This window comes from Enhydra lutris, unplaced genomic scaffold, assembly GCF_002288905.1.
Source record: "Enhydra lutris kenyoni isolate GAN:26980312 unplaced genomic scaffold, ASM228890v2 scaffoldscaffold4, whole genome shotgun sequence".
NCBI classification, from domain to species: domain Eukaryota; kingdom Metazoa; phylum Chordata; class Mammalia; order Carnivora; family Mustelidae; genus Enhydra; species Enhydra lutris.
The window spans coordinates 1,560,119-1,586,129 of record NW_019154088.1 but is presented as its reverse complement, the minus strand read 5'-3'; the positions used below and the strand labels follow the sequence as shown (position 1 = coordinate 1,586,129).

Below are 26,011 nucleotides of genomic sequence, written 5' to 3'. Positions count from 1 at the left end.
TCCTCCAAATTGATACATAATATTAATCACCGTATTTAGGAAAATATTCTCCTAACTCCAAACCAAACATTGACTCTGTTTGTTATCAGAAGCTTCTCAACAATTCTTGGCTTTACATAGTATATTTGTACCTAAATAATAACTGTATATCAAAAACAAATTAAATTGATGCGTATAGGTTACTTCTTTTTTAAAATATTTTATTTATTTATTTGACAGAGAGAGAGATTACAAGTAGGCAGAGAGGCAAGTGGAGAGAAAGGGGGAAGCAGGCTCCCTCTGAGCAGCGAGCCTGATGCAAGGCTTGATCCCAGAACCCTGAGATCATGACCTGAGCAGAAGGCAAAGGCTTAATCCACTGAGCCACCCAGGTGCCCCAACATATAGGTTATTTTACAGTTTTTCTTCAGCAATAATTATTTGTGTGTTTTCAAAAGAGAAACAAACTTAGAAAAGCTTTGTGATTCCCTTTAAGTGAAACACAATTATCTAAAGCCAATATAGAAAATGAGACTTTTTACTAAGATGCTGTCTTGTTAATGAAATCCCTTATAAATTGGGTTGTGCTTATACACCTAATGTGGAATTGAGTGTCATGCAAATTGTTGTAAATGTGATTTTCATTCATCAGAAAATTCTGGGATATTTGTAATCAAGCATACAACCATTAGCAAAAGAAGCCCAAATTAACCTCAAATGATTTGGGGAGGTAAGTGGGATAACAATTATAAATAGTGTGCAAAGTAACCCAGAGACCAGGCGATTTCATTATTCATGAACATATAAATATGGAGAAAGGAAATATTTTGGCACATAAAAAAACTGAGGCTCCATCATATTGTGCTTTATCAAAGTTACATAAAATAATGTGCAGGATTGGCCAACTTTCAGTATATTTTTAAAATGTAACTTGTTAATTTAATTTTCTATAGGAAAGAAAGGCACATTTTACAGTCTATTAACCTGATGAGGATATATATTATCCTGCTTAAACTATTAAAATAATTGTACCTGTGTTTATATAGAACCTGATGTCTTTAAATCTTTCTTTCTTGTCACTTGGGGAAATGAACATGACTTATTATCACAAATTTCCACTTGAAAATATTCCCCAAGCTCCATTATGGTAATTGGCCATCAATGTCCCATCTTTAAGGGATTATTAATTTGATGGGAGAGAGGATATAGATACTTATATCTAAAGTCCAAAGAAGACTCAAATCTGAAGTTCTCCAGCTTCTTAAAGTGATGTTTTTCTGGAATTATTTTCCAGGAGAAGGAGAAAGAGAAAGAGATTATTAAATCTTCTATAGAATAAAAAATATGTATGTTTTCAGAAGTTCCATTCAGGTATAGTAGATTAGAAAAAAAAGTTGAGGGATCAGCAGCACCAGCAGTGAACATCTAACCCCAGGTTAGTAAACAGACTTTGATAGACATTTAGTGAATTTGTGTCTGAACATACAAGTCAACCAGAGATTAATTCATTCCATTATTTTTTTACATTAAAATTGTTGGAGGATATAATATTAACTTGTCAGTTAAAATCAAATTTTGTCATTGTTGTATTTGTTTCCCAAGTAGCATTTGTAGGTATACAAAATCAACTCATTGTTTCTGGTTATAAACTTAAGATTTAACGATTTTTAAAATGCCTTTGAAAATCACAGCGTGTTCTCTGAAATCAGAGCCCTGTTTAAGTTTATTTATTCCACTTTTTTTAGCATCCATTTTCAAAAATGTTTTATTGATATATAATTTACATACCGAAAACTCCACTCATTTCCAGGGTACAATTCAATGGTTATTAGTATATTTACAGAGTTGTGCAACCATAACCAATATCCAATTTCAGAGCATCTTTGATTCAATAACAGGTTAAACATTTCTTTATTTTTGTTTCCCAAGTTTTCCATTTGGGAAATCTCTAGAAAACCCATTTATGTTTTAAGTTTATACGTGAAAATTCTTACGGCCTTTGAGCAAAAACACGTCAAAAAAAGAGTGCCCATTGTGGTCTGTAATATGTATGTTAGCTAATATCAGTGCCATCTAATTAAGTTTGTGAGGAGATCCTGAATTGTCTTCAGTAGTGTTTAACTTCAGATATATAATCCCATTTTAAAGAGGGGTAGCACCTATTCTTAAAAAATCTTGCAATTAAATCTTTTAATATAATCCATTTATAAAAGTTCAAGAGGAACAAAAGAATCTGAGTATCTGTTATCCTTACAAAAACCTGGTTGAGACTGGTGCTATTCAAGTGGACTAAAACAGGTACAATAACCATAGAATTCCTTTAGATTTTTAATTCTATCACAATATCATGTTTGCATCATTAGAATATTTCAAATCTGGAACATGTAACTTTAGCTCCCTTTAAGTAGCCTTACCAAACTATTATTTCATGTTATAGTCTTCAATTTCGTAAAGGGCCAACATAATAAAGTTCATACAAAGGACAGTTCTGCATCATTTGTGAAATTACTCATGAAGAGTTCTGTTCAATGTCTTTATAAAAATATTTATACAATGTCTTCCTCTTAGTGAGACAACTGGGGTACCACCTCATTACTCACGATAAACTGATAATGTGACCTATCCATCCCAACCCAGTTCTTCTGCAAGTTCAGAACTACATTCTTATTCAAATGCTGAAATTATCAGTACTCCTGTATACTGTGAAAGCTACCCCCTCCCTCAAATTATTGCATAGGTTTTATGCTCTGGTTCATGTTGAGAGGTTTTGGAAAATGTTTCTTTAATTAAAGCCACTCTAAAATCTTCAATAAGTAGTCAGTTTATACACAATAAATCTACAAATGAATTGGGTCATTGGCTTTTTAATCCCAAACCCAGATGATTAATAGAGATGACAAGAGCAGTAATAAAATGTGGGATCAGGGGAACTGTACGAACCTTAGGTTAATTGACTTCCTTTTTTTTAATTTATTTTTAAAAAATTTTTAAATTTATTTTTTTAATTTATTTCTTATCAGTTTAACAGAATTTATTGTTTATGCACCACACCCAGAGTGCCATGCAATATGTGCCCTCCATAATACCCACTACCTGGCTCCCCCAACCTCCCACCCCCCGCCCCTTCAAAACCCTCAGATTGTTTTTCAGAGTCCATAGTCTCTCATGGTTCATCTCCCCTTCCAATTTCCCTCAACTTCCTTCTATACTATTGCTTTATTAACTGAAGAGAGAATGGGAAACTGGGCGTTACATAGCCATGGTCTGAATGCGTGAGCTTCTAAGTGAGCAAATGAATATGGAAGGAAGAGATAATTTTACTACTACCAGAAGTCCCTGAAGGAGTCTGGATTGTCTAGATTTCAAAGCAAGCATTGTAGAGAAGGCTGCAAAAGTCCATAAATTTGTTTAAAATTCATTATGTTTCACACTTAAAATGGGTGAATTTTGGTAGGTAGGTACATTTTATCTTAAGTGGATTTTAAAAAATTTTAAAAGGAAGATTCTAAACAGCCTAAATATGGAGACAAGCAAACTCTATTGTTGGACTTAGATTTAATCATCTCTGTATTGTATTTTATATTTTGTCTTACAAATTAAAATTACATTCAGATAAAATTAGGTGATCACTTTCATGTGCCTGGTAGTTGACAGGCCCTTTCATGTCCACCTCTTTTTTTTATATAGATTCAGGACACAATCTGAAACTTGAGAAAATGGAGCTGCAGAATTACTCCTTTGTGTCAGAATTTGTGTTGTATGGACTCTGCACTTCACAACACCTCCAGCATTTTTTCTTTATATTTTTCTCTGGGATCTATGTGGCCACTGTGCTGGGTAACCTCATCATTGTGGTCACTGTAATTTCTGACTCCCACTTGCACTCCTCTCCTATGTACTTCCTGCTGGGAAATCTATCTTTCTTAGATATATGGCTAGCCTCATTTGCCACCCCCAAGATGATCAGGGACTTTCTTAGTGATCGAAAGCTCATCTCCTTTGGAGGATGTATGGCTCAAATCTTCTTCTTGCACTTTATCGGTGGGGCTGAGATGGTACTTCTGGTTTCTATGGCCTATGACAGATATGTGGCTATATGCAAACCTTTGCATTACATGACCATGATGAGTCGGCAGACTTGCATGGGGCTGGTGTTGGTTTCATGGGTCATTGGATTTGTGCACTCCATCAGTCAAGTAGCCTTTACTGTGAATTTACCTTACTGTGGCCCCAATGAGGTGGACAGCTTCTTCTGTGATCTTCCTCTTGTGATCAAGCTTGCCTGCATGGACACCTATGTCCTGGGTATACTTATGATCTCTGACAGTGGATTGCTCTCCATGAGCTGTTTTCTGCTCCTCTTGGTGTCTTACACTGTTATCCTCATCACTGTCCGACAGCGTGCTGTTGGTGGGGTATCCAAAGCACTCTCTACTTGCTCTGCACACATCATGGTAGTCACACTCTTCTTTGGGCCCTGCATTTTCATTTATGTGTGGCCTTTCAGTCGGTTCTCTGTGGACAAGCTCCTGTCTGTGTTTTATACCATTTTTACTCCACTCTTGAACCCTCTTATCTACACATTGAGAAATACAGAGATGAAAACAGCTATGAGGAAACTGTGTAACCAAAGTGTGACTTCTCACTGAATTCCAGCTTTCCTTAGACCTACATGTTCTTACTCACTCAGGGGATATCCTTTCATTAATGGGATTCTGCATAAAGATTTCATCCTGATGTTTTATTGGTATAATTTGTATTGTATTATATTACAGAGAAATAGTTGTGGATTACAACAAAAATCATGTGTGTAATTTTATTCTATATAATTTCATACTTTAAATAAAATTTTATAATATCACTTTATGGTATCACTACCTTATACTCTAAGATTTATAATACATTGTAACAATTATTATAATTTTATTATATAATTTTGTACTATAAATATAATTTATAAGTATAATATAACTACATTGTAATGTAATATTAGAATTGTATAGTAATTACTATGTAATACAACTTTATGTAAACAGATATACATGTATATACACTTTCAACCCACACATTCACTTTGGAATGGACTTGGCAATTTTCTCTTTGTTAAACCAGATTTCTCTTCATAGTTTGTTTACAATATTTATAGAAAGTGATTTGAATCTCCTAATTATAGTTCAATACACTAAGAGCTGTCAGTTTGTAGGCGTTCAAGACATGAAACATTCAGCAGAAGGAAGGTATGTGAGAATAAAATGTTCTATCGATCTTTATCCTGGTTTTTAAAGCCTGAGAGGAGGGAAAAGACACTATTTCAAAATCTTATTGATATAAAAGGAAACTTTTTCTTGGGAATGTGTATTATGCTTAAACTTTATATTGAAAAAAATGAATGTATGTCAGTGAAATTCAATTACAGAAGTTAATTTTCACACAGGGTAAATCAAGGTATTTTACCAGAAGGTAATTTTCACACAGGGTATTTTATGGGTTAATATTTTATGGTGTAAAATAAGCTATTGTGTTACTATTTAAAATTCACTGGAGTAGGAAATTAATAAATTTTAACCCACAGACTTTAAATAAACCATACATCTACATTGTTTCTTACTGAGTTGATTCTGTCCCTTGGGATGGAATCTATTAGGAAGGGTGTTTGAGTACCACAGAGTCAGATCTTATGCTGAGTTTTTAAATGCCTTTGGATCCTAAAAAGACAATTATAAGCGAGAGTTAACATTTGTATTAACTGAACTAATGGTCAAAGAATTCAATCAATAATCTTGTATATTGATTCTGAAACATCCAACGAAAGGAGAGAATTGGCCAATGACTGGATTACTTGAGTAACTGGATGAAATTTCTAATAATTTTGGACAGTGTTTTCAATAAAGAGAAACATACTCCTGGATACTTGTGGCTTCTCCTATGGCTGTAATCTCGCACATTTTCATAAACACTAAAAGAATATAGTTTGAAAACTGCCTTGGGATAAATTTCTCAGGAATCTTCTTGTTTGCTACTGCAGTAATACTTTGTTTTGGAATTTCATAAGACTTTGGCCATGTCAATTTTTATGACCAATTATACCCCTGTAAGTGAACAATTAAAGAGCTTAAAAGCTCCACTATCTTTTCACTACAGCATTATTTAAAATAAACAATATATGGAAGTAACCAGTGTCTAAGCAGAGATGAATGGATAATATAGAATATTAATTAGCCATTAAAAAAGAATGAATTGGGGCACCTGGGTGACTCAGTGGGGTAAGCCTCTGCCTTCAGCTCAGGTCATGATCTCAGGGTCCTGGGATCTAGTTCTGCATTGGGCTCTCTACTTGGTAGGGAGCCTGCTTCCTCTTCTCTCTCTCTGCCTGCCTCTCTGCCTAATTGTGATCTCTGTCAAATAAATAAAATCTTAAAAAAAAAAAAAAGAATGAAGTGTTACCCCTTAGACAAAATGGCTGGACTGGGAGGGTATCGTGGTAAATGAAATAAGTTAGAGAAAGACAAATATCTTATGATTTCTTATATGTGGAGACCAAAAATACAAAGCAAACAAACTGAAGAGAAAGAGATGACAGAGAAGAAACTGGCAGTTGTCAGATGGGAGGAGGGTGGAGCTGGGCAAAGTAGTTGAAGGGCATTAAGAGATACAAAGTTCCAGGTACACAGTAAATAACTCAGGGATGTGATACACAGGGAATATAGTCAATAACATAGTAATAACCTTGTAAGTTGACAGTAACTAGACTTCCTGAGGGGACCATTTCATAAAGTATAAAAATATTGAATCAATCTGATACATACTTCAATAGAATATTGTATGTCAATTATACTTCAATTAGAACAAAGAAAGAGTGGATATCAACATAGCTTTTAGGACAATGATACCTTATTCTTATATTGTTGAAGAGAGCAAAAGCAGGGTTAAAATCTGAAAGTGAAAAGTTTTATTTATAAACATGCTAGAATACATTGAAATAAAAAAGGAAGAAAACATATTGTATCTTTAGAGGTTAAATCCCGTTATAAATGAACATCATGTCTATGGGAATCTATTTCATGTTTCCCTCTTAATGCCTTTATTTTAAAACTTTGCGGAGACATTTTAGTTTCCCTCTGAACAAAGGGGAAAGAAGTGTTGCTTATCCCAACCCCCGACCCCTCCCTCCTGCCAAATAAGGCCCAGCTGGGAGGGCATTTCTGTTGCCTCTGAAATCTTGAAAAAAACATCAGAAGAAACAGCATCAAGTGTCAGTGTTGCGCTAAGGCAGGCAGTGGGTCCTAGAAACCTGTCTGCCAGAGCATCACCCAGTCTGCACCGCAAGAACACTCACGGGCTCCAGGCTGTGGTGGAGCCTGGCGTGAGCCAGGTGTGGGCGCAGCGGGGAATCTGGGCCCGGGCCAGGGGGCGGGGGGGGGGGGGGGGGTTGCCGGGAGGGTCGCCAATAAAGCGTTTGGGAGGTGGTGCGGTGCTGGCATGCCTGCCTTTGGGCCTCCATGCTTGCGTGTCTCCTGCTCTACGGGGCTGAGGTGGCTGGTGTTGGTCAGAGGGCCTCGGGGCAGGGTCGGCCACTGGGGGAGCACACACTGGGGCCAGGCCTGGCTGCCTGTGTGAGACCTCAGGTGTGCCTTACTAGCTCCTTGAAGGGCAGAGAGGCCTTCCTGACAAACGTGGGTGTGCTTGCCAGTGGAGACTCCTGCTAGGCATGGCCTGCTTCCTGTTGCGGACTCCATAGGTGTCACCGGCCACTTGTTGGGGACGCTGGATCTCCATCAGGTAGGTGAGCCGTCAGCACGCTGGGGTGGAGGCGGCGCCAGGTCGTGTTGAAGATCCAGATCGCGTCTTCATTCTGGCCGTGTCGCCTTGTGGAAGATCATGCCCCAGGTGTTGTCCTCCTGCAGTGCCCCTCTTTGTGTGATGTTCCTGCAAGGCTCCTTCTTGATGGGCCCCACATAATGGCCCATCTTGAGTGTTCTCAGAATAGGCTTCTGGTATAGCTCTCCTTCCTCGGGCCCTGTAGCTGGGGCCTGTATTGTGGTGATGTCACAGCATATGCAAATAGGGAATGAGAACTTTGGATTCCAGAACTTTGTCCCGACCTTGGGCAACCATCTGTCAGGGATGGGGCAGTGATTTCAGAGTTGTGTGGGTCAGTCAGCAGTTGTGGTCAGTCTGGTCCCAAAACTGACTGGGAAAAGAAGTTGTGGTTGTTTCAGGGAGGGGTGATGAGTGCTGTTTTACAGGACATCCTAATTAAAATGCCAAAATGGAGGGCTTCCAGAGAGTTCCTGAGAACAAGACTCAGAGAATGGGCTAGTTTTTAGTGTCTTCCATTTCAATTGAGACTGCATTCTTTAGGGAGAAGAATCCCATCATAGCCATTTCAGATTCTGCAGTGCTTCGTCGTGGGTTAACATGGAATTAAAAAAATAATAAAGAATAGGAGAAGTTAAAAGGAAATATATCTGCCTTAGGATTTCTTTCCTTTTTTCTTATTGGTGTAATACTGATTTTTTATTTCATAGACTTTAGACGTAGCCACTTTTTATCAAAATATGCCTAATTCTGTTTATACATTTTATTCAATTAATGTCAAGCACCAGCTTTATTTCACATTACGTGAACAGAGCTTGTAGTGGACATAGAGAATTTAAGAACAGACATTCTCTCTGTAGTAGAATAAAAGCAAGGAAATGGTCACAAAATATGCTATCAGATGATTGTTATGATCAATATAAAAATAATCTCTGAGAGCATAGGAGAGGGAACTTAATCCAGTCCTCATGGTTAGGTAAGGCTTCCCTTTATTACTTCAGTTTTTCTCTGATTTCTGAGGATGCTGTATTTGTCCTATTATTACACACACACACACACACGCACACACACACACACACACACAGCATGTTTAGCACAGAACCAACCAGTCCTGTTGTAAATGCTGAAATAGATGCTAGATCCCATAAGTGTTTCTGACTTTTTAGAAGTACCCATGGCTCTTGTCTCATTCCCAGTCTCTGCTCAGGTCTCTGTCTTGCTCTGGCCAGATCCTTGAGGATGGATGTGGACTCTTGTGCTGGCACTTTAGGAGTTTTGTTGTCTGGAGTGGCTAAACATGCCTCCATGATATGTTAATGAAACTTGAGTGAGTAGTGTCACCAGTTTTCTGGGAACTATGAGCTTTTGTAGGTAATTTGTCATTGCCAGTGCACAGGCAGCCATAGATTTTAAATGGAGGAACTTCCTTGAATTTTGAGAAAGTGTTTATGAAACTCATTTTCCTGTTTTGAAATAAGGTAACTAAAATACAGAATAAAGTGTTTTTCAAAGTGTGATTTGAAGACTGCCTACCTCAAAATCACTTGGGATGCTTTTCAGAATGCAAAGAACGTGGATCCATCACTGCTTTTCTGAATTAGAATTCTGGGAATGAATCCCATAAATGTGCTTTTTACACTAAGCTGCTTCAGGTAATCCTTATTCATAAACATGACTGAGAACCACTGGATTATTGTTGACATTATCTATCTGCAGGTGTAGTTGTTATTAAGGCTTGGTTAGAAGGATTTGCTTACGTGAGAAGTCTCTCTTAATGGACCAGGATGCATTCTCAGAAATACATCATGAGGATATAGTAAATCAAAAACTGTGACCTCATAAAATATGTTGTTTATGGACAGAAGAGTCGGTTACTGAGAAGTTGCTTTGAAGTTGAAGGCCTCTAAAACATTTCTTCTTTACCTACAGTCATTAAGGGATCAGCAGCTTCCTCTTTTATTTCTCTGTGAGATATCAATGTTTTTCTTTAACATCAATATTTAATAGTTTTTAAATCAAATTATTTTGTGTAAAGAAACATTTAATGTAATTTCTAAATGATAAATTCTCAAAGGGGAGCCCCCAAATTTAAGATTTCCATTTGAAGTAAAATTCCATTCCTATACATGGGGAGATAATTTTTTTCATTTCTCTCTCTTCCTCTTTGATCTCAGATGCAGTTTGAAGAAGAGCTTAGGGAGACTTTCATAGAAAGAAATGTGTACCCCACCACTGAGTTTTCTGGTATTTCCCCCTCCTCTATTAGGAGGGCCCAGAGGATCTTGACTAAGGAAGTGACACTTGCAGTTTTTTGGTTCTGCTTAAGAAATACATTCTCCCTAGTTCATTTCTTTAAATCAGTTATGAGTTTTGTTTGTATTTAAAGCTGTTATTGTCTAGTTCCACCATTAGCCTGTAAACCTTCTGAAGTCAAGATCAGTGTTTTATCTCAGAACTTGATATAGTACTAGGCAAATGGTAGGTGCTTATGAGAAATATTAGTTAAGCTCATTAAGTACATCAGCAGACTGGATAAGTTAACACATTATTTTTTTAAAAAGACCTTATGGCTGTTACTGATGATTTCTTCCTAAAATCAGATTTAATAAAAACCTAAATGTGTGTTTTTAATAATTTTTGATCAATTCTTTATTATTTTGATTCTTATCTTTTAGGTATCATTAGACAAAGCCAGTATATGGTGCAAATTACTCTGAAGGGTCTTAATTTGTATTCCTGGTTCTCTATATGAGTAGAACAGTGCAGCATTTTCCCCTTGCTTTCTCTCCTGTGTTTTATGTAAAAATCATTCTGGGAAACCTTGTTGTGTTTACAAGTGACCTTTGACCCTCCTTTACATTCCCCCATGTACTTCCTTTTAGCCAGTCTCTCATTTATTGATTTGTGTTTTTCTACCTTAACAGTTCCTAAGATGATTCATGACCTGTTCTCTGGGCACAAAACCATATCCTTTCAGGGACGTGTCATCCAAATACTTGTGCTCCCTGTCCTGGGTGGATCAGAAATGGTGCTGTTCATCACCATGGCCCCGGACCGATATGTGTGGCCATATGTAAGCCTCTCCACTACCTATCATGAGCCCACAGATGTGCATTTTACTTCTGTCTGGTGCTTGGGCTATTGGCCTCATTCATTTAATGGCCTAGTTAGCTTTTGTTGGCCATTTGTCTTTTTGTGGTCCCAGTGAGATAGATAGCTTTTACTGTGACCTTCCTTGGTTTATCAAACTGGCATGCACAGATACCTACAGAATGGAATTCATAGTTACTGCCATCAGCGAGTTTGTTTCCATGGGCATTTTTTCATTGTTTATCTCCTTTATCTTCATCCTGATCACTGTATGGAAGTGTCCCTCAGGTGGTTTGTCTAAGGCCTTTTCTACTCTTTCCACTCCTATCACTGTGCTCCTTTTGTTTTATGGACCATGCATCTTTGTTTGTTTGTGGCCATTTCCCACCATGTCAGTGGATAAGATTCTTTTCATTTTAGACCTTAAGATTACACCCATTCTGAATACTTTTATCTATACATTGAGGAAGAAGGACATGAAGATGGCAATGAAGAGATGGAGTTTGAAGATAATTTTCAAAAAGCTCAGGAGAAAACAAGTGGTGCCTTCTGTATGCAATACTATATGCACAAGTATTAAAAGGTTATATACTGTCTTCAGATAATTTATTTTCTTTATTTAAGCAGCTCAAAAATCTTGGATAATTTATTCCAGGTTAATGGCCAATAATGTCATTATACATGTATTTATGTATGTATGTATGTATTTTGTATTTTTTAAGGTTTTAAAATTCTGAAAGTACACTTTGTGTGTGGCTTACATATTGACTAGTCTATAGAATCTTGGAAAGTTTTATGAATTTCAAGGTGTATTTGCAGAGCTACTGGTGTAGCTGATACTTTTCTCTGTCACTGAGTTGAAAAATATTCTCATATAAAGAGAATGATTGGTTCTTGTAAGTTACTTTTGGCAAGCAAATCAGGCTTTTCTTATGTTAATTCAAGATGCTGTTATTTTTTCCTTTATTTATGTTAATAGATATACTCAATTATATGAATACAATTTTGTCATAGATAAATATTATCTCATTTATATATGCAGAAAATAATACAGTGGATAAAGAAATAGTTAAAGTTATTAGTGTTTGAAATCATATTAGCATCTGGTTGCTAAGGGGGCAAAGTTATTTCTTTTTTCCTCACAAGTTTGCTTTTAACTAAACCCTTTAAATATATAGTGACAGTAAAAAGATATGAATTAAGAAATTATGTTCATTAAAGAGAGTAGAATGGTAATGGGATTTAGAAAAGTTAAATTAAAAAGAAGGAACTCCTATGCAGTATCGCTCAACCATGGATACAATGCATTCCTGAACACCACTCCATGCTCAAGCATTAAGCCTCTGCTTCTAGACTGGTGGCCCTGACAGTTTATTACCCCATGAAGCAAAACAATGCCTTTGGAAAAAGTTTACTTGATGAATTATTTTTTGCTTATAATGAGATGGAATTTGTTTCCCTATGTATTTCATATTGTGTTTCTTGTTTATAATCTATGATTATGCAGAAGGAAATATCTTCCATAATTTCTCCTCCTTTTATGGTTAAAAATTAAACATGATATATCTTCTAGCTTTAAAGATAAATATTCCTTCTGAGGGTAAAACTCTTGAGTTTTTTTAGGCACAATTCCCCAATTTGAAAATTTAATGAAAGTTATTTATGAGGCAACCTGAAATGTCAGTTTAATTATCTGTTAAAATCTATTTCTTTTGGAACCTGGGTACAAGCTGATATTGCTTCCAGCCATTAAGCAGAGAAAAATATATGATAATATTGAATCATAAATGAAATGCCATTAAATCTGCAGTACAAGATATATAAGAACATCTGAAACAGAAATTCAAAATCTTTGATTGAAAATGACTAAGAATTTAGCAATAAAGAGTAAAGGCCAACTGAAACTCAGAGAAAAAATTTGAACAGGACTAAATTATAATTTACATTAGCCAAACTATCGAAGCAGTCCAGGTTTCATTCGATAAATGAATGGGTAAAGATGATGTGGTATATATTACAATGGAATATTATATGGCCATCAAAAAGAATGAAATCTCACTAGTTGCAACAACATGGACAGAACTAGAGAGTATAATGCTAAGTGAAGTCAGTTAGAGAAACACAAATATAATATGATCTCATTTATATATGGAATTTAGGAAACAAATGAGCAAAAGGGGAAAAAAAAAAAGAGACAAACCAAAAAATAGACTCTCTAAACTATAGAGAATGAACTGATGGTTACCAGAGGAAAGGTGGGTGGGAGATGAATGACTAAAAAGTATACTTATCATGATGAAAAAAAAAAAAAAAAAAAAAAAAGAACAAAACCCACAAACTCCTTTTCCAAAAAAACAGGGGGAAAAAAAACAAAAACAAACAAACAAATAAACAATAAACAAGAGACTTTACAGAATAGAGCTAGGCAAGTTTTCACTTGCTTGAAATTTTGGAATCATACAGATGTCCCCTTATGCTCTTGGGTTATTCAGGGAGTAAAATACTTAATTCAGTCTAACTCCAAAGTCATATTATTATATGTTGCAGTATGAAACATTGTGAAATCACTCAAACTGCAGCTATTAAAATTTGTGTAAGGTTTGTCTTACTGTGAAGAAATGGAGTATAAAGGACACTGGTTGGAATTATTAGTTTGCTCTAAAGATAATTTTGCTGGGCATCAATCAATCAATAAGGAATCAGCTACTAGATACCCAAAGAAGAACAGAATGGCCAAAATTACAATAAAGGATACAGTATATAAGGATTAAAAGAACCAAGAAAATGAAACCTAATTAAATATGGAGATAATTTTTTTTAGAAAGTTGTATAGAACCAGACAAGTGATGCTTAGTATTTCTATAATTTGAAAATGAGTCAATATAACAGAATTAACATTTCAAACTTTTATTAATATGTCAAATAAAAGGCTAGAATCTATATAATGAAATAGCTTGCAGTGAACTTGGGATAATTGGTATGTTTAGTTCCAAGGCATAGCCTAATAAAATTTTTACATATTTAAAATATAGTATCTTCTGAGCCTTCCATCAAAATACCTGAACAACCTAAATAGGAGAGCAAATCAGATTGGCATCTGACTTCTTGATAGTAGTATACAAAGAAAGGTGACAATGGAGCTACATTTCCAAAAGATTCAAGGAAATAAAATGTGATATAAAAATTAATGTATGTTGGACACCTGGGTGGCTCAGTAGGTTAAAACCTCTGCCTTCAGCTCAGGTCATGATCTCAGGGTCCTGGGATTGAGGCTCACATTGGGCTCTCTGCTCAGTGGGGAGCCTGCTTCCCCCCTCCTTGCCTCTCTTTGCCTGCCTCTCTACCTACTTGTGATCTCTGTCAAATAAATTTAAAAAAATCTTTAAAAATTAACATATGTCATCAGAGAGGGGAAAAAAAAACATGAGAGACTCTTAACTCTAGGAAGGAAACTGAGGGTTGCTGGAGGGGAGGTTGGTGGGAGATGGGATAACCAGGTGATGGACATTAAGAAGGGCCTGTGATGTATTGAGCACTGGGTGTTATATACAACTGATACATACTACATCTGAAACTAATGAGGTACTATATGTTGGCTAATTGAATTGAAATGGAAAAAAAATAATGTATAGCCAATCTATTTTTCAAGTATATTAGGGTAAAAAAAATGATTTTACGTCTGCAAGCTTTTATAGCATGTTGTATGTATAAGCACTTCCTGAGATTTCTAGAGGATTCTCCATGCAATTAAGAACTATTAGGAGACCCTTCAGCTATACTGTTGCTTAGAATTTAATACATTGTATTACAAACTTAAGACCTAAAGATGAAATTATATCATGAAAAATATAATTTGAAATAACATGAAAAAATGAAAAAATGAAATGGAAAATAACATGAAAAAATAACATGGAAGGGTTAATTCCCTGATTAAACATTTTTAATGGGGGAGATAGGTAAAAACTGGAATGATTTGTTGACTTTTCTCATCAGCAATAGGTAGGAGTCAGAAAATATAATGGAACTGGCAACCCAAAAATTGAAGCCCATTTTTGTGTGTGTGTGAGGTAACTAAGCGTATTACAGAAAGATAGATGATAAAATAAGTTATAAAGTTTTATACCAAAATAATATAAAAATAAATTTCAAAAAATTAAGAATGGCAAGTAAAGGAGAGATTATTGTAGAGGACATGTTAATAATAGCACAAAGCAAAGCAAAAGCAAGACTATAAACAAAGTAAGACAAATGTATTGTTTACCAATGCCTATCAGTGTTCCATCTGAGACAGGTCAAGTGGGAAATCAACAGTTGAAAATAAAAATACTTAAGCCCAAGCATATCATTTATATAAATGGTCTTAATTAATATACCAATTAAAAGGCAGAGATTGCCAGAATGGATAAAATAACATGATCCAAGTATAAGCTATAAGAAACTCCCTTCGAATGTCACACTATAGGTTGGCTAAAGTAAAAGAAAGGGAAAGATACATGAAAGAAATGCTATTTTGTTGACTGTTTCCTTTGCTATGAAGAAGCCTTTTATCTTGAAGTCCCAAAAATTCATTTTCGCTTTTGTTTCCCTTGCCTTTGGAGATGTGTCTTGAAAGAAGTTGTCATGACTGATGTTAAAGAGGTTACTGTTTATGTTCTCCTTTAGGATTTTAATGGATTCCTGTCTCACATTGAGGTCTTTCATCCATTTTGAGTTTATGTTTGTGTATGGTGTAGGAGAGTGGTTGAGTTTCATTCTTCTGTTGTATGTACTTGTCTAATTTTCCCAGAACCATTTATTGAAGAGACTGTCTTTTTTCCATTGAATATTTTTTCCTGCTTTGTATGAGATTATTTTACCATAAAGTTGAGGGTCCATACTCTACTCTGTTCCATTGATCTGTGTGTCTGTTTTTGTGCTATTACCATGGTGTCTTGGTGATCACAGCTTTGTAATATAGCTTGAAATCAGGCAACGTGATGCCCCCAGCTTTGTTTTTCTTTTTCAGCGTTTCCTTGACAATTCAGGGTCTTTTCTGGTTCCATAAACATTTTAGGATTGTTTGTTCCAGCACTTTGAAAAATGCTGATGGTATTTTGATCAGGATGGCATTAAAAGTATAGATTGCTCTGGGCAGCATAGACATTTTAGCAATATTTATTCTTCCAATCCATGAGCCCAGAATGTTTTTCCATCTTTTTCTGTCGTCTTTGAATTCTTTCATGAGTGTTCTGTAGTTCCTGGAGTATAGATCCTTTACCTCTTTGGTTAGGTTTATTCTAAGGTATCTTAGCACATGTACCCCAGTATTCATAACAGCAGTGTCCACAATAGTCAAACTGTGGAAAGGAGCTGAGATGCCCTTCAACAGATGAATGGATAGAGAAAATGTGGTCCATATTTACAATGGAATATTACTCAGCCATTAGCAAGGTTGAATACCCACCTTTTGCACTGACATGAATGGAACTGGAGGAAATTATACTAAGTGAAATAAACAGAGAAAGATAATTATCATATAGTGTCACTTATATGTGAAACATAAGGAATAGCATGGAGGACATTAGGAGAAGGATGGAAAAATGAAGGGGGAGACAAACTATTAGAGACTATGGACTACAGGAAACAAACAGAGGGTTTCAGAGGGGTGCGGATTGGGGGCATGGGTTAGCCCAGTGTTGGGTATTAAGGAGGGCACGTATTGCATAGAGCACTAATGATGTATAGAGTTACTTGGATTAAAAAAAATAAGGAACTTCATTTTTTAAAAAGATTTTATTTATTTATTTATCTATTTATTTGAGAGAGCATGCCCAAGAGAGCACAAGTAGGATGGAGGGCTAGAAGGAGAAGGAGAAGCAGAAAAAATTTTATCAAATAATATAATTATACAAAGGTAGATATTTTGGGTCTATGAATATTGATCAGATTTTATAGCACAATAATACATTTTTCAAGTATACATGTAACATAACTGGAAACACCAGTGATTGGTTATTTAATGTCTAGTTCCTTCACTAAGGAGTATACTTCCTGAAGGCAGGTGGGAATTTTATGCCAGAACTTGACATAGTATCTGATGTATAGTATTTTAATAGTATTTTCAGTAGATGGGTAATGAAAACTCACTGAATGAATGAATTCTTAAAAACACCTAGTGCCTGCTAGTAAAGATTGTTTAAAATGGCCCACAATTGGAAACCAATTTAGATATTCTTTCAACATTTCTAACATACTTAATTTTATTTTTTTTCTTTTATGTAAACACAAAACCAGTAAGTAGAGGGAACTAATTTGTGATGAGTGAATTTCTATTCCTGGCCTTTTGTAACTTTTGACCAAGGTAACTCTTCCTATTTTCTATTTCTTAGGACATTTTCATTACTGAAAATAAACCTCATACCTTTTAGTAGTCAATCCCAGTTCCCTTCTCCTCATACCTCCTGGCAACCATGAATCTACTTTCTGTCTCTGTGGATTTGACTTTTCTGGACATTTTATATAAATGGAACCTTACATAGTTTTTTGAGTGTATGGCTTCTTTCACTGAGCATAATGTTTTGAAGTTTCATATATTTTGTAGTATGTATAAGAATTTCATTTCTTTTATGGCTAAATAATATTCCATTATGTGAAAATGCCACATTTTGTTTATCCATTCATCAGTTGGTGAAAGTTTGGGTTGTTTCTACCTTTGGCTGTTGTGAAAGTGTTTCTACAAACATTTGTGCACAATTTTTGTCAAACACCTGTTTTCAGCTCTCTTGAGTGGAGATTATATGGGTTATATATTATATATATATATATGTATACACACACACACACACACACACACACACACTATGTGTCACATTATAACTTTATGTTTAGCGTTTTGAGGAACTGTGAGATTATTTACACAGGGGCTGCACCATTTTCCTTTCCCACCAACAGTGTATGCACATTCCCATTTTTCCATGTTGTCACCAGTACTTGTTATTTTATTATTTTTTTTATTATGGCCAATCCAGTGGATGTGAAGTGAGATTACATTGCAGTTTTTGATTTGCATTCCTCTAGTGACTAAGGATGTCACATCTTTTCCTGTGCTTCTTGGTTGGCCATTTGTTTATCTTCTCAAGAGAAATGTATTTTCAAATATCGCATTGATTTTAAAATTAGATTATTTTTATTGTTGAGTTTTAAGTGTTCTTTATTTTTAGACCTGTATTCGTTTTCTAGGGCTGCCATAACAAATTACCACCATCTTTGTATTTTAAAGCAGAAATTCAGTTTCTTTCAATTTTAGAGGCTAGAAGTTTGAAATCAATGCATTGGCAGGGCTATGCTCCCTCCTAAGGCTCTAGGGAAGAATCCTTCCTTGCCACTTCCAGCATCTGGTGGCTCCAGGTATTCTGTAGCTTGTGACTACATAACTTCATCCTGGACTTCATCTTCACATGGTCTTACCCTCTGTATTCTTTAACTTTGCTTCTTTGTCTCTTATTTGGATAACTCTTACTAGATTTAGAGCCAACCTACATTCTCCAAAATAATGTCATCTCAAAACACTTATTACATTTGCAAAGATTTTCTTTTTTCAAATAAGGTCACATTAACAGTTTTAGGAGTTGTGATGCAGTGTATAGACACATCTTTTTGAGGGCCACCATTCAATGGACTACAAGACCCTCATCAGAGATACCACTCTTCCTCAATACTTCCTCTCATCTCTAGGTTTTATTTCCACTTTCTTGAGTGTATTCTTTGACACACAAATAGTTTAGATGAAGTCCAGTGTATCTGTTTTTTCTTTGTGGATTGTGCTTTGGGTTTTGTTTTAAAGAAACCATTGCCTGGAATAAACAGACAGCAAGTAATAAATATATATGTTCTATGGGAATATGCTATATATTTCTAGGATTGTATCATCTGTGGTTGTTGTTTTTATTTGTTTGTGTTCTTTATCCATGGCCTGAAGAAACTGAGATGATAAGGAGGAGAGCATTTCTGGGATGTTTCTGCAGAAAGAAACAACCTTATGCAGGGCCTTTAGATCTTGAAAAACATCAAGTTTTGAACTTTATGCTAACAATATTGGATGACCTCTGGTAGCTGTTGTAGTATATATGTTTACTATGTGTAAGACGCTGTTAAATGTTTTACAAAAGTTACACATTATATCTGTAACATGTTATGAGAATGAAGTGATATTTTACAGAAACTGTTTTAGAGAAGTAGCACCAGCTACAGACCTCTTTTCATAGGTCTTAGTTTCAAGTCTGTGGAGTCCTTTTCTAAGCTTCTAAGTTTTAATAATGTCAAATTGTCCCCTTTATTCCTCCAGCCCTGAGGGCCCCTCCTTTTTTTTGTCCTTTGGCTGTTTTTAAAATGGTCTCTTAGTGTTTTAAAAGGTTTATTATTTTTCATTATTCATTACCTACTTATACATCTTTAAATGATATTATTTTATTGAAAGAACAGATATGTCTTTTGTCTCCTAATTCATAAATTTGTAACAGAATGGTCCCCGGAAGTAGATCCTTAAGGATGGGATTTGGGAATTAGCTTGGTCTTGTGCTTGGAAATGGACTCAGCCTGAAATTCTTGCCAACGTGAAATGGCACACTAATAAGCCCATTACCAGCAGGTAGTGGTCTTATGAATAATGTGTTGATTGTATTGAAGTGCCAACTGAAGCAAGTGTGGCTGTTGTACTTGGCCATTTTGTTACTTAATGATAACATTAATTGCAGATAAGGAGCACAGTATGTGATGGATTCTTCTGAATACTTACAGGAAGAAATGACAAACTCAGATTTTTAGAAATTCATTTCAAGTTACAGTCCGAGAACCAGAAAAACCTTATGGCAGCTTTTAAATATCTTGCTTTTGTAGTTACAGATGTAATCCTGCTGAAATCAACCACAAAACTTAATTTTGTTGTTTGCAGAATTACAATTTAATTTGTGAAATTAAGGGCATTGCTTTGTAAGAAGTGGAAACATATTTGGATTTAACATGCATAGAGCCTTTCAAACATCGAGAAATGTGTGTGATTTTTTGTTTTTTAAATTCTGGCTTCCTAGGATTTGCTTCTAGATCAGAGTGGCTTATTTTTCAGGCAGTGTTTCTTCAGAAGTTGTGCTTCTATCCCCATGCCCTATGAACCTTCATCTTTCATTGGATCTTTGTGTGGATTGGGAGATGCTTTCAAGCTGGAGTCATTCCTCTTGAGTGGGTGCAGCTCAGCACATAAATAGCCTTCCTGTCCCCCAGCTTTATGATCTCAGGAGGGTTCTTCTTGGCTGGTTCCTTCTGTCAAATGTCTAGCTTCTCTGCTGTTTTGTTTATGGCTTCCAGTATCATGGAAATTCCAACACCTTCTTAATTGCTCTTCACCAAGATACACATGTTTTTTGAGAATGCCCTTCATTATGGAATTCTCCATATCAAGGTCCAAATGAAGTCAGTTATCTCAGATAGGTTTGCAGGGGGTTTTGTCTTCAAAGCCTTTCTCTCACCCAAAGAGAACCTTTGTACCACTGCATAGGAGTTGGGGAAGGGGATATTTTTTTCTATAAAATTGTTTAAAAGATTTTATTTATTTGAGAGAGAGAGAGAAAGAACACACATAAGCAAGGGAAGTAGCAAGCAGAGAGAGGGAGAAGCAGGCTCCCTACTGAGCAGGGAGCCTGACTTGGATTTCTATCTCAGGACCATGAGGTCATGTCCCAAGTGGAAGGCAGACACTTAACTGACTGAGTCACCCAGGTGCCCCAAGAGGATTTTAATTATAATTTTCTTTGCTACTATTCCACATTCTTTTTTCCACATTCTTTTTTTTCTTTAGGCTAAGCATTTCTAAATTTTTAGAAGTGGTCCTCATATAATATGGTTCTGTTTCCTTACTCTCTTTCAGTGGACTTCAGATTCTTGGTACGAAGTTTAATACTCTAAATATAATCTGACCAGCACAGAGCTATTAAAGATGGGAAGAGAAGGAAGGAAAAGAAAGGAGTAGAAGGATTATGAATGAAGGTGTTGTCTGTCTTTCTGAATGACTATAGCATTTATGATTAGAAAATAACCTTACAATCTGCCTTATGCATTACTGTGTGGAACCAGGTCAGAGGAATGTGTCTGTTTCCTTTTGCCAAATATTACTTTCAGTATTACATTAAGAGAATTGTTTTGAGATTAACTTAATATAATAAGTAAACTATGTTGTGGATTGTTTCATGGAGGCAGCTTTACATTTGTATATTTATTCACTTGAAGGTATACATTTTGTTTGTATAGTTAAGACTTAGAATTCTTAAGTATTACAGCTTTATAATAAATACCATATATAGATATAATCTTTATATAGATGTATTATATATATATAATCTTTATTATAAAGCTATAATACACATACCATAAAATTCATCCATTTGTCGTGTTTTGCAGAAATTTTGATCATTTTGATATTTCACCAAACATCATACCAGTCTACTACATTGATGTGGTAATTCTGTTTGGACCCAGTGAAAGGAAAAAAATGCAAGTATTGTGGATGCTGTAGACCTGAGTAGATACTGGGAAATAAACCACCTTAGTAAAGTTTCTACAGATCCAGTGGCTAGCATCCCACTGAGCTCTAGTAGTTATTAAATGTCTAAATTTGGGCTTCAAGTGATTGTGTGCTTTCTGCTACCCATCATCACAAACTGAATGCTGTCTTATTCTTTAAGCCACAAAATTGAGATGCAGAAACAACATGATACCATTATGTGGAAATGGCAAATAAGACGTTGGGCTTAGAAGGTCCAGAGGCCTAAGAAGTTACATCAGATTAGAGTAAAGTCCTTTAACAACTACTACTGCCTGATTTCCTTCTCTTCCTCATTACACATCTTTGGCTACATGGGAATTTCCCTAAAACCCATGGACTAAAAATTTAAAAATTTGGACCTGAATATACAGTTGGTTTTGTTTGATATAATTGACAGCAACTAAAAGTGAAAGTCCACAGTTTTACTGCCTTAGTTTAGTGGAGTAATATGGTTAGGTATTGGTTAGTTATGGTAGTATTATGATTATGGCCCTGAAGGAGTGTGATGAGGAGAAATTCTCCCATTGGGAAGAATTTCAAGCAGTACCTTTGGTTGTCGACTTTGTTTGACTAGAAGCATGGATATATATTTGTCCATGAATAGTTACTAATGGTGTGATTAGATAGTCAGGGCTTGTAATGAATAGAATTGGAAGTCTACTGACAGAGAATTCCTGGGGGAGAGTTCTGGTGATACATCTCTCAGAATGGGCACAGATTTTGAAAATATAGATGTCCCATGTGAATATATACTTCTGGGCATCTACTAGAGAGGAAACTTTAGAAGTAAGGTAGACAAATAACAAATTATGACCACATTAACCTCTTTCTTCAGCCATCTCCATGCTTGACAAATGAGTTCCTATGCAAAATGACCAGGGTTAAAGATCACTCATTGCTAAACAACCGGGAATTCCTTACAAAGCTTGATCTGGCTGTTAGTATGATTTGCCCCTTTAATGTTGAGCAACTAAGTGACACAATTTACTGTGGGGATCCACCAATGTCCTGGTGGTAAGTTAATTTTATTGAGAGTGTTCCTGGGTGGCTCAGTCAGTTAAGCATCTGGCTTGGGCTCAGGTCATGATCCCAGGGTCCTGGGATCGAGTCCTGCATTGGGCTTCTTGCTCAGTGGGGAGCCTCCTTCTCCTTCTCCTTCTGCTGCTCACTGCTTATGCTCTCTCTCTGTCAAATAAATAACTTCTTTTAAAAAGTTGTATTGAGACATTTCCATTGTTGAAGAAGTACAGTTTTGACCACTGAAATGAACATGTATTATGGGTATGCAGTTTTTTCCTAACTAAATATCATAGGCTACTCTACCATCCATGGATTTAAAAATGCTTTATCACAATGGTGGTATTCTGCATAACACTGCATCTGATCAGGGAATTTATTTTATAACCAAACGGGTTCAGCAGTGGTCTCATGACCATGGAATTCACTGATATTAACACTTGTTCACTCACAAACAAATGGTCTAATAGAATGGTAGAATGGTATACTGAAGACTTTATGGCTCTTTTTGAAGACGAGGTCTTTATTCTCTGAATTTGAGTATCAAACTGTAGAAATGGTAGATCCTCTCACTGTTACACATAACAACTCACTCAAAAATTTTTGCTTCTCATCTGTATCACTCTAAGCTGTACTGTGTTGGAGGTCTTGGTGCCTAAGGAAGAAATGCTTCTACCAGAGTAGACGATATTTTCATTAAATGGAAATTAAGACTGATTATTGGCCATTTGAGTTTGACTAGAGAGTATGCTTACCTACAAGTCCTCTAGATTAATGTCTGCGAAGTTGATTCTAATAGAAACCAGTCAGAATTAAGGAGATAAATATGTAAATACTAAACTTGGATAGCATGGAAGAAAGTGACTAAAACGTTTGAGTTGAGAGCATGTAGATCTTGGATTTTGTTATGGCAGATTATATTCTTAAGCCCTTCTACTTTTGCAATATTAGGAAATCAGTAAAAATCATATTTAACACTCAGGTTTATCTAATAAGGATAGACAGAGAAAAAAGATTCTCAGTATTCTGGACAGAAAAAAAGATTGCTTAAAACATACAGTGGTAACAGTATAGTGAATGAATGGTGTACTCATGAGAATGAATTGAGGCTACAGGCCAAGATAGAGACAACTAAATGGTTGACTCTTAATACTTTTCTACCATTTGTGTGCGGGCTTGTCTTTAGGTGATGTTTCTCTCAGTCCCAGTTTATATTGCGTGGTCAAATTGATTGCAAATTATGCTATTTCCAATATATTGTTTATTTTGTTAGGTTAATAGAAATACTCTGGTATTCTTGACGTATTTCACTCTTTCACTTTCTTTGTTGGAAATAATTTTCTATCATATTGGGTAGTGTTATTTATTAAATGAACAGTTTTGGAATTAAAATTGATCTTTGAATCCTGAGTGAAGAAAAAAATAAGGCTGTGTTATCTTGAAGAACTTTAATTCACATATCTGAGTCTCATTTTCTTAGTCATACATTGGAAATAATAATAACATTTAAATTAATGCATATAACAAAGGTATAGGGTAGATTTTCAAGGATAAGTGCATTCTTTTTGTCACTTTGTTGTATTTTGTTTCCATGTTAAGAGAAAAAACCTGTGCATATATCAAATATTTATTTTATGACTTTTATTATTGATTATTAGAAATGAATTTCAATCCACTTAATTTATAATTCTGCAAGAAAGAAGGCAAATTTTAGTTGTAAGTTGAAACCTAGGAATTTTTTTAATGACAAAAGACTGCACTTCAGTATGCCATAATCAATACATGTTACGAGTTTTGAATGGAAAAATTGTCCTTAATATGTTCATTAAAATCTATTGTTTACTATATATTAACCCATGTATTAGGTACTGCCATTTCAGGAATTAATCAGGCAAAAGCATGGCTCTTGCCCTTGAGCTTACATTTCATGACTTTCACACAAATGGTTAATAACAGTATAAGACATAATAAATATTAGTCCTTAAGACTAAGATAACGAAGGGAAATATTAGCTTTTACCATTTTTTATGGGTACTGAGTTAATGGAAATGAAATACAGAATACCCTCCATTCCTATTCCCTACATATTTTCCAGTTTCATTGCATTATCTCTATTTTTTTCTCCCACTCCTTCCTATTAGTATATGAGTAGGAAGTTAAGTTAAAAAATAATTCAGTTGCCTCTTGACAAGAGGTTAGGTGAAGTTTTGAGGGAAGAAGTCAATGTCAGAGGAATACTTCTCAAATGAAGTTAGGAGAAAGTTTATTAAGATACATTATCCATCAGGATGGGTGGATGGCTTTGTGCAATGAATTTTAGGTTCTCATTTAACATAGTTAAAGGCACAGGAAGGCTGATTAGATAATTCCCTCAGAAAGAAGGATCACTAATGTTTGGGTTTTAGGAATATATTTTGGTGGTATTCTACTGGTTGAGTAAATAAATGTGATTTTTTAAATTATATTAACCCTATTCCTGCTCTTGGAGACAGCCATAACATATAGAAATAAACTGAATTCCTAGATTTTCAACCTATTTTACAAGGTCAATGTATTATCAATTTGAAGTGCTTACAGTAAGTTTTCTGGGCATTAAATATTTCCCTTGGAATCCATGTAGTAGTGTCTGAATCTTTTCATGGCATCTTTTATCTCTTTATTTCTCAGGGTATAAATAGCTGAGTTTAGGAGAGGTGTAATAACAGAGTAAAACACAGCAAGAAATTTGTCCACCCAGGTGATGCTGAGTGGCCACACATAGATGAAGATGCAAGGCCCAAAGAAAAGCACCACCACTGTGATGTGGGCAGTACAGGTAGATAGTGCCTTAGATGCACCAGCTTTAGAGCTTTGGCGGATAGTAAGAAGAATATAGGTATAGGATATCAACAACAGAATAAAGCAGGTCATGGCCAGAACCCCACTGTCAGTGTTCATTAATATTCCCAAATTGTAGGAATCTATGCAGGCAAGCTTGATTACCAGGGGTATGTCACCGAAGAAGCTGTCAATTTCCCTGGGGCCACAGAAGGGCAATTGCACAATCACAGCCATTTGACTCATGGCATGCACAAAGCCAATGGTCCAGGAAGTCACCACCAGCCCAGTGCATTTTTGCAGGCTCATAATGGTTGAATAGTGCAGTGGCTTGCAGATGGCTACAAAGCGGTCATAGGCCATTACCACTAATAGCACCATCTCACCCCCTCCAACAAAATGTACATAGAGGATCTGGCACATACACCCTCCAAAGGAAATAGTCTTGTTCTCCCTAAGAAAGTCTGTGATCATCTTTGGAGTGGTGACTGAAGAAAGCCACATATCAACAAAGGACAGGTTGGCCAAGAAGAAGTACATGGGGCAATGAAGATGGGGGTCAGTGATGATTAGGATCATAATGACAATATTTCCAGATATAATAATCAGGTAAAGTATAAAAAATATTATTAAGAATAAGACCTGCATATTCCATGAGTGGCAAAGTCCCAGAAGCACAAATTCTGACACTATAGACACATTTCCTTTATCCATTTT

General features: G+C 35.7%; 2 protein-coding genes and 1 pseudogene across 3 annotated transcripts; 2 read left to right on the top strand and 1 right to left on the bottom strand.

Moving 5' to 3' along the window:
* The first annotated feature begins 3,662 nt into the window (after positions 1-3,662).
* On the top strand, positions 3,663-4,628 carry LOC111161185 (olfactory receptor 4K14). The gene has a single exon (XM_022524757.1). The coding sequence runs from the start codon at positions 3,696-3,698 to the stop codon at positions 4,626-4,628; it is 933 nt and encodes a 310-aa protein (XP_022380465.1). The 5' UTR covers positions 3,663-3,695.
* A 2,850-nt stretch (positions 4,629-7,478) lies between these two features.
* Positions 7,479-11,492, top strand: LOC111159310 (annotated as a pseudogene).
* A 9,137-nt stretch (positions 11,493-20,629) lies between these two features.
* LOC111139238 (olfactory receptor 4K14-like) lies at positions 20,630-26,011 on the bottom strand. 2 transcript variants are annotated; one of them, XM_022491454.1, is made up of 2 exons: positions 25,089-26,008; positions 20,630-20,639 (listed from the first exon to the last, which is right to left on the bottom strand). In XM_022491454.1, the coding sequence occupies exons 1-2, from the start codon at positions 26,006-26,008 to the stop codon at positions 20,630-20,632; spliced, it is 930 nt and encodes a 309-aa protein (XP_022347162.1). The 2 variants fall into 2 exon arrangements, with proteins under 2 accessions (XP_022347162.1, XP_022347170.1); XM_022491462.1 differs by lacking the exon at positions 20,630-20,639 and having other exon boundaries at positions 25,070-26,011.

Bases quoted from the DNA above. Each gene is read 5' to 3' on its own strand.
- LOC111161185 (XM_022524757.1), top strand. From the start codon at position 3,696: ATGGAGCTGCAGAATTACTCCTTTGTGTCAGAATTTGTGTTGTATGGA.
- LOC111139238 (XM_022491462.1), bottom strand. From the start codon at position 26,008: ATGGATAAAGGAAATGTGTCTATAGTGTCAGAATTTGTGCTTCTGGGA.